General features: G+C 47.2%; 6 protein-coding genes across 6 annotated transcripts; 4 read left to right on the forward strand and 2 right to left on the reverse strand.

Annotated features, from left to right (window-relative positions):
• On the forward strand, positions 1–1,256 carry POJ06DRAFT_30773 (class I glutamine amidotransferase-like protein). Its single transcript, XM_056190848.1, has 4 exons — positions 1–292; positions 348–420; positions 492–549; positions 600–1,256. Exons 1-4 carry the CDS (start codon positions 106–108, stop codon positions 1,035–1,037), a joined length of 756 nt encoding a protein of 251 aa, XP_056040848.1. The 5' UTR covers positions 1–105; the 3' UTR covers positions 1,038–1,256.
• POJ06DRAFT_30774 (ATP dependent DNA ligase domain-containing protein) lies at positions 1,257–4,662 on the forward strand. Its single transcript, XM_056190849.1, has 7 exons — positions 1,257–1,835; positions 1,884–2,139; positions 2,192–2,418; positions 2,471–2,634; positions 2,691–3,271; positions 3,324–3,505; positions 3,556–4,662. Exons 1-7 carry the CDS (start codon positions 1,476–1,478, stop codon positions 4,528–4,530), a joined length of 2,745 nt encoding a protein of 914 aa, XP_056040849.1. The 5' UTR covers positions 1,257–1,475; the 3' UTR covers positions 4,531–4,662.
• Positions 4,662–6,029, reverse strand: POJ06DRAFT_30792 (Rad1/Rec1/Rad17). The gene is made up of 3 exons (XM_056190851.1): positions 5,816–6,029; positions 5,430–5,760; positions 4,662–5,379 (listed from the first exon to the last, which is right to left on the reverse strand). Exons 1-3 carry the CDS (start codon positions 5,985–5,987, stop codon positions 4,794–4,796), a joined length of 1,089 nt encoding a protein of 362 aa, XP_056040850.1. The 5' UTR covers positions 5,988–6,029; the 3' UTR covers positions 4,662–4,793.
• A 500-nt stretch (positions 6,030–6,529) lies between these two features.
• On the forward strand, positions 6,530–8,512 carry POJ06DRAFT_261260 (histidine phosphatase superfamily). The gene is made up of 3 exons (XM_056188596.1): positions 6,530–6,710; positions 6,810–6,964; positions 7,018–8,512. Exons 2-3 carry the CDS (start codon positions 6,859–6,861, stop codon positions 8,448–8,450), a joined length of 1,539 nt encoding a protein of 512 aa, XP_056040851.1. The 5' UTR covers positions 6,530–6,710; positions 6,810–6,858; the 3' UTR covers positions 8,451–8,512.
• On the reverse strand, positions 8,513–10,340 carry POJ06DRAFT_261262 (Cut8 six-helix bundle-domain-containing protein). Its single transcript, XM_056188597.1, has 2 exons — positions 10,024–10,340; positions 8,513–9,753 (listed from the first exon to the last, which is right to left on the reverse strand). Exons 1-2 carry the CDS (start codon positions 10,151–10,153, stop codon positions 8,942–8,944), a joined length of 942 nt encoding a protein of 313 aa, XP_056040852.1. The 5' UTR covers positions 10,154–10,340; the 3' UTR covers positions 8,513–8,941.
• A 484-nt stretch (positions 10,341–10,824) lies between these two features.
• POJ06DRAFT_261265 (fatty acid desaturase-domain-containing protein) lies at positions 10,825–12,981 on the forward strand. Its single transcript, XM_056188598.1, has 5 exons — positions 10,825–11,424; positions 11,479–11,757; positions 11,809–12,132; positions 12,192–12,316; positions 12,372–12,981. The coding sequence occupies exons 1-5, from the start codon at positions 11,062–11,064 to the stop codon at positions 12,646–12,648; spliced, it is 1,368 nt and encodes a 455-aa protein (XP_056040853.1). The 5' UTR covers positions 10,825–11,061; the 3' UTR covers positions 12,649–12,981.
• Positions 12,982–13,193: the final 212 nt, after the last annotated feature.

The following is a 13,193-nucleotide window of genomic DNA, read 5'->3' on the forward strand; positions in this document are numbered from 1 at the left end:
AACGCAGTTGAGAGCTGCAAGACTATTTAAGACTCACCCTTTAGCATTCAACCTTGAACACCCGCACCCGTACTAGTTGCGTAGCTTTATTTTTCTGCTTTAGAGATGACCAGGCCGGAAATTACTGTCGGTATATTGGCATTGCAGGGAGCTTTCTTGGAGCACAAATCGCATCTACAGAAGGCGATCGGTCGTGCGAGTCCAGGTTCAAGTCTTGATACAGCCAACTTCGAAATTATTGAAGTGCGCACGCCGGAGCAGCTCGCGTCCGCAGATTCCTTGGTGATTCCTGGTGTGCATCTGCGAAGAAGATTGTATCAAATGAGTTTACTAACGCTCAAGTCAAGGTGGAGAGAGCACTGCGATTAGTCTGATTGCCGAACGAACCGGATTACTGGAGCCGCTGCGGCAATTTGTCAGGTACGAGTCCGACTATGTCATCGCTACATTCTCGTTAGATATAAGTGTGGTCGATTTAACCTACTTCTAAGGGTCGACCGGAAGCCGGTGTGGGGCACGTGCGCGGGCCTGATCTTGCTATCAGATGAGGTAAGATATTCTCAGCATTTGATTTTTGCATGGTCTTATATGGTCCATAGGCCTCAAAAGCGAAGAAGGGCGGCCAGGAACTGATTGGAGGACTCCATGTTCGATGTCAACGGAATCACTTCGGAAGGCAGGCTGAGTCGTTTGAGTGCAATCTTCCACTACCGTTCGTTGGTGAAGAGGATCATCCGTTCAAGGCTGTCTTTATCCGCGCTCCTATAGTTGAGAAAATTTTGATCGGTGCAGACGCAACTGCGGATGTCACGGAAGGTGTGGTCCGCGCGCCGAAAATGGATTGCGACCTATTTGATCGAACGGAGATTGAGGTTATCTCTAGTCTACCACAGACTCAAGGCAAGGAAGCTGGCGACATCGTCGCTGTTAGACAGGGCAATATATTTGGTACGAGCTTCCATCCCGAGCTAACACCTGATGTTCGGCTACACGCATGGTGGCTGCAAGAGTGCGTACTGAGTCGATCGAAGGAATGAGAAGTCATATAGACGACGGAAACATGGTTTGCAGAGTAACTATAGACGTTAAATTATTTCTACTAGAATATAGTGTCTCAAAGCACTGCTTGGTTAAAATAGAGTGTTTCCTTAGAGGTGTCAAGCCGGGCGACCGTCGTCCCAGTACGTATTACGAAGGTAATAAATGGTGGAGAAACCTCTCCCGCTTGGCACTATCCTTGTCCGGAATACTTTTATGCAAATGGCTGGCCAAAATAGTTATGCTGATCGCTGCAAACGCGCAAAAGATCTGCCGGAATTCGTTCTGTATTTCACGTCACGCGTCGTATCACGTGAGCAGGCGTTTTTGTTGCCAATCACACGTATGGTCCCAGCCCGACGCGTTCACCGTCGGGGTTCCACCCATGTCCCCTGACTTCTTCAGTGTAAGCAGTCATATCCGTAATCTCAGTTGCAATGGGCTTCCAATTTTCGGAGATATGCAATCTTTTAGAGACCGTCGAGTGTATAGACAAGAAAGCAGTTAGATTATCCCTACCCTCAAAAATACAGAAGCAGAAATACATCCACGAATGGTTCTGCAAGCATCGCAGCCTGATATTAGAACCACCCGGAGACCAGGCAATTGCTGCTCTATCATGCTTGTTTCCAGAGTTGCGACCTGACCGAGTGTACGGATTGTTCAAGAAGGATTTCGTTCGTTCTATCATCGGGGTATTGGGTATGAAAGGAACGGACAGAGGGAGGAGGTTATTGGTACGCGTCGAGAACAAGGAAGAGCTTGCCACTGCTGTAGCCGACAGCGTAGCACTTGCAGTAAGAGTCACATCGGTTGGTCTTTCATTCCAGCTAAATCTTGCTTAGGAGCACTCGAGACCGCGTCACGAAAACGCTGTCACAGTCAATGAAGTCGATACATTGTTCATGAACTTTGCTAGCACCTGTAAATTTTCCAGGTCGGATGTATATAAGTCTTCTAAATTTAGGGTGACCATGACAGATGGAAGAACGGTCCGAATTTCTGAGCTACTGCGCCCTATTTTGGTGCGCCTGCAGTCTTTTGAGATTAAGTGGCTAATACGCATGACCGAAAAGGATATGCAGCCAGTGATACTTCCAGGTATGGCACCTTACCGCGCAAGAAAGTCAGCCTGCTAACATCCACTGTGTAGTCGATGAGTGTTTTCACGCTCTGCATTTCGCCTTACCATCCTTGCAGTCATTTCATTCCGATCTGACTGTCGCAGTCAAACTTCTTTTCAAAGAGCCATATGACGCATTTCTTCCTTTGCCGGCACCAGTTATGACAAAATTGCCACAATACATCGATGGCGTGCTTAACTGGTTGAAGCCCACTGTTGGAGTTCCTGTCAGAATTCCTTCGTGCTATAAAGCGAGAGTATATGCCAGCAACTGTAATATGTCCATGCCGTTGCTAACTGCTGGGACAGAAATTCTCGGATGTACAGACAGAGTGCAAATTTGAGGTTGCATGGGCAGAGACGAAATATGACGGGGAACGGATGCAGATCCACCTGTCGATAGATCCTCCTTTTATTAAAATATTCAGTAAGAGCGGCCGCGAGTCCACAGACGACAGAGCTAGAGTTCATGAGTATGAATTATGCTTGGCTGCAAATGATGACTGCATTAGTCTAATTGGAAACATAGGGCTATCAGGAAAGCACTGCGAATCTCGGAGTACTCTAATCCCAGCTCACCAGCCGGATTTCAGAAGTCAGTTATCCTTGAAGCAGAGTTAGTTGTGTTTGACGAATACGCACAGCGTATCGCTGAGTTTCATAGAATATCGGACCACGTCAATCGAGCAGGAGTTCGTATAAATGCTGCCAATGATTCAAGCCGCAAGCACGAGCATCTTATGGCTGTATTTTTTGACGTGCTCTGTGTTGATGGGACGAGTCTACTCTCCCACTCTTATGAATACCGGCGTTCTGTTCTAGAATCGCTAATCAGCGAGATCCCTGGAAATTCTATGCTTGTGCAACGGCAGCGCGTGGACTTAAAAGACTTGGAAACGCTGAAACAAGTCTTCAATTCCATTGTCAACGAAGGCGAGGAAGGGATAGTCGTTAAGCGCGCAACTGGCACATATATCGGAGCATGCATGGCTCAGGGATATCAGCGGTGGGTTAAAGTGAAGCGAGATTACATCGCAGGGCTGGGAGATACCGCAGACTTTGCTATCGTTGGTGCCGGCACCGATACGGGCCGAATAAAAGAGCGGAGGCGTAAGTGCTCTCTGATGCTAATATAGGGAAGACCTGCCATCTAACTTTGTAGTCGACGCCAATTGTATCACGACCTTCTACGTTGGATGCCTGCGCAACAAAGAGGCAGTCAAAAGATTTGCCGCGCGCCCCACGTTCGAGGTGCTGTTCGTTGTCACTTACGGCCTTGACAGGCAACTGTTGGAAAGGATCAACGAGATCGTTCAGTCTTTCTCGAAGCCATATCACAAGAATGTATGCATCTCAGGCTAAATTGGCCGAGCGGCGCAGCTAACATTGTATAGACTGCTGTTCTGGAGTATGACCTCCATATTCAAAAATACATGAAGTGCGCTATGACGGTGTATTTCCCAAATCCATTTGTATTTGAGGTCCTTTGCGCAGGATTTGACAAGCCTGCGGGTAATAGTTTCTATGTCATGCGGTGGCCTCGAGTAGTTAAAGTCCACTTTGATAGAGACTGGGTTGAGAGTACGAGTTTCGATGAGCTTCAGAATATGGCTGAACGTTCCTTGCAGCACGGCCGGAACTGCAAGTCCGATTGTATTCGTTCTTCCAGTCCTGCTGCAAGTGATATCCACCGAAAATGGAAACGTGCGAAGGATCTCCCTATGCTAGATTTCGAAGCGATTTTGGGACCTAAGCCAAATCCAGCGCACAAGCCGCAACCACGTCCGCAGATCAAACGGCTAGTGGAGACTGCTTCTGCACTGGCAGTACATTCTGAATCTCCAATGCACAGTGGACTCGATATCATTCCGGCTGCTCCACCACTCGATGATGTTGTCCAACACTCTGCAGATTTAGATAAGCTTCGATACCTATTGCAGAAGAGTACGTTGATTGTGTCGAAATCTCTTGACTCTCGTCGAGACATCGGCAAACTATTCCAATTATTTACAAACCGGAAAAGTTTTAGGCTAGAGCCAATCGTGTCCGAGTTAGATCTTCTGAAGGCCAAGGGCAAGAAAATTCCCAGCGCTTCCAAAGGCACACTAACTGTACTCATTGTCGAAGGACGAAAGCCGCGGACAAGTCATCAAGAAATCTCCAATACTCGATCACTGATAGCCGCACAGTATCACGTTAGAGAACGGGAGACTTACACAGCCATGAATCTGAGTGACATATGCTTGCATGCTGTAAAGGATGTCGCGTCCCTTTTAGTTATTGACTGGAGAATACTACTGGCAGCCTCTGCATCAAGCAGTCCCATTGACCTGTCTTCATACTTCATTCTTCACGAAATTTACTGTTGATTTGTTTATAGGACAGGTTCGCGGTGTATTCGTTCCAGTTCATTAATGTAAACAACGGTAATACATCTTCAAGCTAGTATATTTGAAGCAACTTGGAATCTGAGTTGCCATGCCGATTTTGAGGTGCAGGGCACGATCATCCGCTGAGTTGGTATGCACTCAAGATGTTGTACGTACGTCGTCTCCATTGAGTTGCTGCCTGGCTCGACAATAATGTTGTAGCAATTTTACCTGGCTGATACTTCCAGGTGACATTCAATGGCCTAGTCGGATGAGTTGTCATCGTCACTGCTACCAAATAGTTCATCTCGACTCGTCTGAGTTCGTTGCGTTATTTGCGATCTTGCAGTTGGTTGGGTGCGTTGCGTGCGCTCCTCGTATTCGTCGTAGATGGGCAAAAACCTGAAATCTATAAATGTTTGTCGTCCGTCGCCAACGTCGCACATGCACTGGATACTTGTGACACCGTCCTCATCCGTTCTCCAACTAATTTTGGTTGCGAGCTTAATCGCATCAATGGCCGTCATCATCATTTTGAAGTTGTACACATTGTGTACCGACTCCTCAGATACAAACGTTTCAATGACATTGCGGTCTCTGGTATATTTGTATTCGACACTTCCTAGTTCACCTCTACTTATTAGCACAAAAGTTGGCGGTGTCTGTGTAGACGTGACTGTCACAGTTTCAGAATCTGTGGACTCGAGTTCGCGGAATGCATCATTTAAATAGTTCGCCTTCATAATAATTTTAGAGCTGATAGCGTCGGCTTCGAGTAAAATGTCAGAGATCTCGTCATACTCTGAAGTCTGCAACGCGCAAGTCGTAGTAACTCCACTCTCATCAAACCTATTACTTGTTAAGGCAGACACAACGTTTGATCGTTTCGAAAAGCTTACATAACAATAAATTGACTTCCATTTCCATCATATCTCATTTTGCACACAGTGCTCCCACCAAGAAATGTTCGCATCGTGCCCCCATCCTCGCTGTTTTCGGCATAGCCTTGAGTAACGGACTTTTGGCCTGTACTGTCCTGTTCACTGCCAAATATCTGAAAGCAGTTAACCAGGGACTTCATTGGCACAGAAAACGTAAATGTTTCGTCATAGTCCTCTTGTGGCACTGGCGTTGACGCGTGAGATTCACTCCGAATAGCCGTGGCGCGATTTCGCGACGACGGCGTGAAAGCATACGACGTAAAAAGCGTCTTATTAAGAAATGCATGTGCTGATTTGTCAGCTTCGCACTACTCCTTAGCAGCTTGATATTTCCTGAAATGTACCTTGAACAGTACGCGAGTTTTCAACGGAAACTTTCAACCCGTCCGCCGAGATCTGGATGATTGCGCTCGATGAAACTGAAGAAACCGCTTTCAGCACACGAAATATATATGATACGGATGTGGATACAGCATCTAATACAGGAAGGAAATCTCCCTGCGAGTAGGAGACCATGGCGCTACAGGTCCTAGATTATCAGTTACTGATTATTTGCTGGTTAAATTATTTCGATCGACCGCAGACGCGCGAGCTGAAGTTCATGAGATGACGCGTCGACGCGCCCTAACCCATTACCTCACGTGATACATTGTTGTCGTCCTTTTTCGCTAGAAGATAGAGGACACCTATAGGTAGCATTGTTTCGGCTAGTTTCGCAGTATTTACTTCTAGCCGCAATCCATCATTATCAATAAAATGTTTTAAATGTTTCGTGACTACCGGCGTTGCATGCAATAAAGTTCGTGTTGGACAGCAATTGTCTGTCGCAGGGTCATGACGTCTGCTGCGGTTGCCGCTCGACCGGTGTATATTATTGTTGCTCGAACTAAGGTACATTGCATATCATTCATTGTGGCGTGTATCCTCTGAGAATTGGTCGATTTCGCTGCGGTACTCTCATAACGCGGTTGCTCCCAAGTGTGGGGATTTTTTGGGGCGACTCGTCCCAATGCAGAGAAACGCTCGTCGTCGAGTCATCGGGAGCACGTCGTGCGGCGACGAAAGGGCACTGCGGTCGTCGCCTCGTTGATCTTTTATCGCTACGGAGCTCTTGCCACTGTTCATTCTGCGAAGTAGACAGAATAGTCCAGCTGTCGACATATTTCTGCATATAAGTGGAGATTCAGGGCTTCAGCCTGATTCGCATAGAATAGGTCTACATCGTCGGATCGTCCTATGGTGAGTTGAAATCCTACAGCCTTACAGAGGAGATCAGTAATTGCTCTCGGATTGATAAGCGTCCAGCTTGTTTGGCCAATGTCTGATAAATTCATGCAGGGCGAGAGAGCTACCGCTCGTAAATATTAGTACTTGATCCGTGTTGACCATGGCAGCTTCAAGAGAATTTGCTGCTTTACCTTCTGATCAGGAGCTGAAGAAGCTCTATCCCTCGAATTTGGAGTTATTGAATGTGCAAGTCTTGTTTAGACATGGTATGTTTGCCCTGATGCCGATAGTATCAGGTGTGCTAATAGACTTTTGACAGGCGAGCGCACGCCGGTAAGAGCGCGCTTTCAGACCTGGGGTCTTCCCCCTTTTTGGCCGTTGTGCAAGATCGCCAGAGAATTTACTCAGACAATTGTCACGTATCCCAATGATGCCACTACTCCTTTCGAGTACGTCCGGCGATTGGAATCAGTAGCCAAAGGTCTGCCCAAGAATGTGCCCGTTCCGGCATCCGGTTTCAAGCCTGGCGAATCAGACGATCTCTGCATGCTCGGCGAGCTGACAGACCTCGGTCGCGAAACTGGATTTAAGTTAGGAGACCGTATGCGTTGGTTGTACATTGACAGACTGAAGTTTTTACCGCCGTTGTTCAACGACCACAAATACTTTTACTTCCGTTCATCCCACGTGGCGCGTTCCAATGAAACGCTGCTCTCGCTGTTCAATGGCCTGTATCCACCTACGTATCGCAAGGCTGGACTCAAGCCTACTGTATACACGCGACTTTTCCCTCAAGAGAACGCGTATCCGAACGACGAGAACTGCCGCCGGCTGTCTGAGCTGGGATTCATGTTCGCTGAAATTGCTGCCCACAGGTGGAACCCAATACTAGCGGACTATCCTTCTTCAAAGGTGACCGATGTACTCCCAAACGGTATTGCAATCGACGGCAGCCCTCGAGCATCAGGTGTGTTCGACACAGTCGCCGCATGTGTCGCCCACAATGTGCCGTACCCAGAAGGTTTCAAGGACGAGCGTGTTGTCAAGGAAATTCGCGAAGCTGTCATGGATGAGTGGTATTTGGGTGTTCAGAAGTCGAGAGAATACCGCACTCTGGCAGTAGGTGCTCTCGCCGGCGACTTTCTGTACCGAATCAAGTTGGCTGTTAATGCTGACAGGGCAGCGCATGGGTCCATGTTGAAAGATTTGTTCAGTCCGAAAGACAAGTTCGAGCCGCGAGAGAAGGCGGTGAAACTGGCTCTGTATGGCTCCCACGACACCACGATCGCGTCGCTGTTGTGCGCAATGCAGGCGTTCGACAACCAGTGGCCACCGTTCACGTCTGACCTCAGGTTCGAATTGTTCGCGCATAGCAAGCCGGTAGAGGTTCCGAAGCCGGCCGACAAGCCGACAGTGTCGACCTCCGAGTCCGAGGTGATGAACACGCCTTTAAGACCTGCCGGCTTCGTTTCCAGCAAAACCAAGAGGGAGTACTTTATCCGACTGACCTACAACGACAAAGTGCTTAAACTCCCCGGCTGTGCCAAGGAAGATCAGCACTTGCCAGGCGACTCATCATTCTGCACGCTCGAAGCATTCGAAAAGGTAATTAATGAGTTTGTTCCACAGAATTGGGAGCTGGAATGCCGGCAGAATCTAGGAAAGCCGGTGCTTGACAGTCCAGAAATCGCAAAAGAATTCAGCGAGATTCCACGTGCTAACGGTGCCGTGATGGCGAAGCCTCAGGCTTGAATAGCGTCGTGACTTTGTACCAATATGATTAGACTTGCGTTATGTTAAAAAGCTTATAAAATACTTTGGAAACTTATTTTATTCTCAAAACAGGCAAACATAAATTTATACATAATCTAACAGCCGCGCGAAGCAATACAAGTAGACCTGCAGGGACTAGTCAAGTCCAACCAGTACAATAGAAGAGACCGATCAGCTTACATATCCATTACATACCAGAAACAAGACAAAAAAATAGCCTTAATAATATATACTTTGATTATTCCACGTCTGACAAGACCCATGTCTGTCCAAGTGCGTAGAGTAGACAAACTTATCCATCCCTTCCGAGTCCTAACATATGCACCCAATAAATCATAACTCCATAACATAGATCCAAATCCATACATATACACACATACATATATATAAATGCAATGTCAATATATGTGTACGACGATCACGCCTGGCCACCGGCCATAACTCTAGTAATGCTGTCTAAGCTTATGTATCTAAAAGAACCGTCCAAAACGTCGACCTGCATTTCCAAGTCCCTGATCAACTGCATCGACGGCGCTCTGGAGGCGGCCACCGGCAGACTCATTATGCTTTGCAATCTTGTCACGCCATCCACCATACTCTAGCACTATACCATTCGCACGTTTCAATGCCTCTCGAACAACCAGAGACCAGGCTCGTGAAAGCTCGTCATAAGCAGCCTGTTTCAGTGCATTATTAGCATCCGCTCGCCACTCAGGCAGTCGATGAACGAGCGACGTCACGCCATCCAAGAACTGCAGGCAGTTTCCAACCTGCTGCTCTCGTGGTGGTAAAAAGTGAGGCGTGTAGTCACTGACTGCATCAAGAAACTCAGCTACATGCGGTCTAACCCGAATATAAGCATAGTCACCGGCTGGATCACCCTTGTACGGGAAGGCGGACGAGATTCTGTCCAGATGTCGTGAAAGTAGCTCAAGACTGCTAGAGACAGTAGGAGTCGGCGCCATGCTGCTAATTTCATCGACCAGATAAGCATGCTTATCTGCCAAAGAGCAAATCATGGCCTTCAGCGCCCGCGCATCCAGCGATTCCAGCTGCCGTGACAGTGGGAGTGGACGACCAATAATCTCAGTGCGTGCCCGTTTGCTCGCATTGTGGTGATGAACGGCATGTTGCGGCGAGCTCAAAAAACCGGACTGCACAGCGTTGTGATGCTGTTGCGCTAAAGGAGCAAGATTTCGTGTTGCTAATGCCAGAGAAGAGTCTGGCGAGCCGACCATTTCGTCGTCCGAATCGTCATCATGTGAGAGTTTTCGCTTTTGGCCTGCATTATACAATGTTAGCACTCTGGAATTTTGCATTGCCAATCCCGATTTAGATACGGCATAAAGTAGCAGCTAAACCCGACACGCATATATCAATGCTCCTCGTGTATCTAGCAACGATGCAGTAAAGATCAAGCTGCAGCCAGTATATCCATATGGCCATAGGATCGTCTGAAACCGGCACTGTATGCACATCACATGCAATGGCAAATATAACAACTCCGAACACCTCTCAAGAATCCGTCTGAAATGAAATCAAGATAACCTACCATAACTGAAGGACGGCGAAAGAATTGGCGATTGAACTGTCGGAGCCGTGGGGCCGGGCGAAGCCTCTTTGGATTGGCCCGAGAAAGGAAAGCCCAAGAGTGGACCGGTAGGTGGCAATACAGCACTCATTTCCCGAATACCGGCGCACAAATATCAGGACAAATTATTGTGATTGATGAAAACAGGGTTGGGTGGAACGGACAGAGATGTCGAAGAGGTCAGCAAAGTGCATGAAAGCTAAGGTGTGGCCGGAAAATGATTTCGCACTGTCTTCGTGCCTCAGTTAGTGCGCTGAGGGTCTGGACACCGCCGATGCTGCTCACGAGCGACAAACTGCAGCGTGACCGGGGCTGTGGTTGCCTAGCCAACGCTCCGCACCCACTAAGCCTCATCTGGCTCACTGTAAACATTCAACGGTGAAGTTGTGTTCTGCCTTGACATCTGTTACATTATTCTTATTTCTAGCCGCGCACAATGCTAAAATGCCAATTTCAGTGGATATTCAATCTACCCGATTGAAGATGCTTGTAAGGGTCATTTCGATCGCTGAACTAATGTGGTAATGAGATAATCAATTGCTCATGCCAGCGCAGGACGATCCGTTTATTCATACATCAATTATGTTTATATTTGCAACAAACATCAAACAGGTCATACAAGACGCATAAAATCTAACTTCTCAATTGACGCCTTAACGATAAATCTATATTATATAGCCAATGCAGCACTAATCAGAAGGAAGCTGGTCTAGGGTTTTCATCTCATTTGATGGGTGGCTTGCATATGTGGCTTAGCTGCACCCTTAAAATGCACGGCCACAGCTCCGAAGACCGGGTATAACTTCCCACATGGCCTTGACGCGAACCGTGGTCCCTCTCGAGCCGCAGCCTATTGTCCGTTCGTATATCGCCATTGTTCGTCTTGTGGGATTCAACTGTGAAGAGTTGCTTGAACTGTCATTCAGGTTTATGAATTGAGCTGTGTGTCTGCTATTCAGGGATCCTGGGCAGCCGAGCAGAGCTCTATTATCCTATACAATGAGCACATACGCAAAGATACAGCAGAGCAAAGATGAACTCTATAGGTCATACACTACAAGACCATTCTATTTGCCGATCAAGCCGGAGAGTCTTCCTCGCCTGCGCAGATCGGACTCGCCAGACACATTAGAAGATGCAACCGTCAGCGACTCTAGCTCAACGGATGACGTTTCATCATTGGAGTCTCTACCTGGCAGTACGTCGTCTTCAGTATCGTCAGTCTCAGAACGGCCATCACAGGCTAATAGCCCGGAGCCTATTTGCAAAGATGAGCTCTCTAAGCAGTCAGAATTCTTTTGGACTTATCAAGAGGAACCGCATCGCACAAGGCGCATGCAAATCTTAAAGGCTCATCCAGAGGCATGTCTGCACATTCGAGTTATTCTACAGACCATATATTAATGTTTCCACCAGGTTACAAAGTTGTGTGGCCATGAGCCCTTGACCAAGTACGTAATAACCGGCGTCGTGGCTCTTCAGTTTTTGACAGCATACCTCCTCCGCAACACGCCTTTCTTCTCGCTGAAATTCCTTCTTACCGCTTATGTTATTGGTGCTACTGCGAATCAGAATGTCTTTCTGTGCATTCACGAACTTAGCCATAATCTCGGATTCAAAAAGCCCATCCACAATCGATTATTTGCAATCTTCGCCAATCTCCCTATTGGAATTCCATATAGTGCGAGTTTCAGGGTACGTGCTGCCGATGATGGCAGCTAGCTTAAAGTACTAACGTCTACTTAGCCATATCATCTGATACACCACAAACACTTGGGCGATTCAGCTCTGGATGCCGACCTGCCAACCGCGTTGGAAGCCATTGTCCTTCAGAATGTTGCTGGCAAAGCCTTCTTTGCTACATTTCAGATCCTTTTCTATGCCGTCCGACCAATGTTTGTGATGAAATTGCCCTTCACACACATTCATCTTCTAAATGTGATCGTCCAACTGGTTGTGGATTATGTTATGGTTAAGACATGGGGTGGGAAGGCCCTAGTGTACTTCATAACGAGTAGCTTCTTCGCTGGTAGCCTGCATCCTTGCGCCGGTCACTTTATTGCTGAACATGTAGGTATAACATTGGTTACTGTAAGTTCTAGTACTTTGAGTAGTCTAACTGTTGTCAGTACGTTTTGAATCCCGCCCAGGCTCCCTTGAACTCGGATATTCCGCCTCCAGAGACGTACAGCTACTACGGTATCTTGAATCTGTTCACATACAATGTCGGCCTGCACAATGAACATCATGATTTGTATGTTTTTTGACTATTGCTGTTCTGCTTATGGCTCAACGTTAATCTGTGGTAGCCCTTTCATCCCTTGGACTCGTCTGCCGCTACTGACACAAATTGCTCGCGAATTCTATGAGCCACTACCTTATCACAATAGCTGGATAAAGGTTATTTGGGACTTCGTTCTTGATGACAATGTGTCTCTCTGGTGTCGAGTAAAGCGCGGCGTGTCTAGCGGTCCAAACCAACCGATCACCCTGGCGAAGAATATCGACGAGGCAAAGACTGTACGGGATGACGACAATGGAGATGAAGATATAGAGAAGAGCCTTCTAGAGAAAAAGACAGAGTAGCTGGTAGACTGTTAGAGTTTTCCTTTCATGTTGAACACACAATTTCACGATCTTGTTTTTGGCGTTGCACGTTGACACGGCGGGCGCCCAATTAACGGTGCAAAGTGGACATGTACTTGCCAGTCCTGTACGTGTGGGAACGGTTCTCATAGAATTGGTGTTTTATAAAGTTAGTTTACCGTGCTGGACACGCCTACTCCTTTTTTGTTTAAAATTTATGCATGTAGATGATCAAAGGTGGACAAAAATGAAGCCGGAAATTAATAGAATTAATCACTTAATATATTGTGAGGATCAAGGGGTGTTCGTACTATATGTTACGCTAGCTGGATAGCTTATAACGATATATTTAGAATATTAACTATGAGGATACTTCGTACCTGTCGCTTGTGTGTTTCCAGGTCCGGTGAGAAGACGAGGATATCATCAAGGTAAACTATGGCGCACACATCCAAGAACTCATGCAGGACATCGTTCATGAGGTTCTGGAAGGTGGCCAAAGCATTGGTGAGCCCGAAAGGCATCACCAAGTATTCATACTGACC

Source organism: Lipomyces tetrasporus (assembly GCF_029532465.1).
Source record: "Lipomyces tetrasporus strain NRRL Y-64009 chromosome Unknown POJ06scaffold_11, whole genome shotgun sequence".
NCBI classification, from domain to species: Eukaryota; Fungi; Ascomycota; class Lipomycetes; order Lipomycetales; family Lipomycetaceae; genus Lipomyces; species Lipomyces tetrasporus.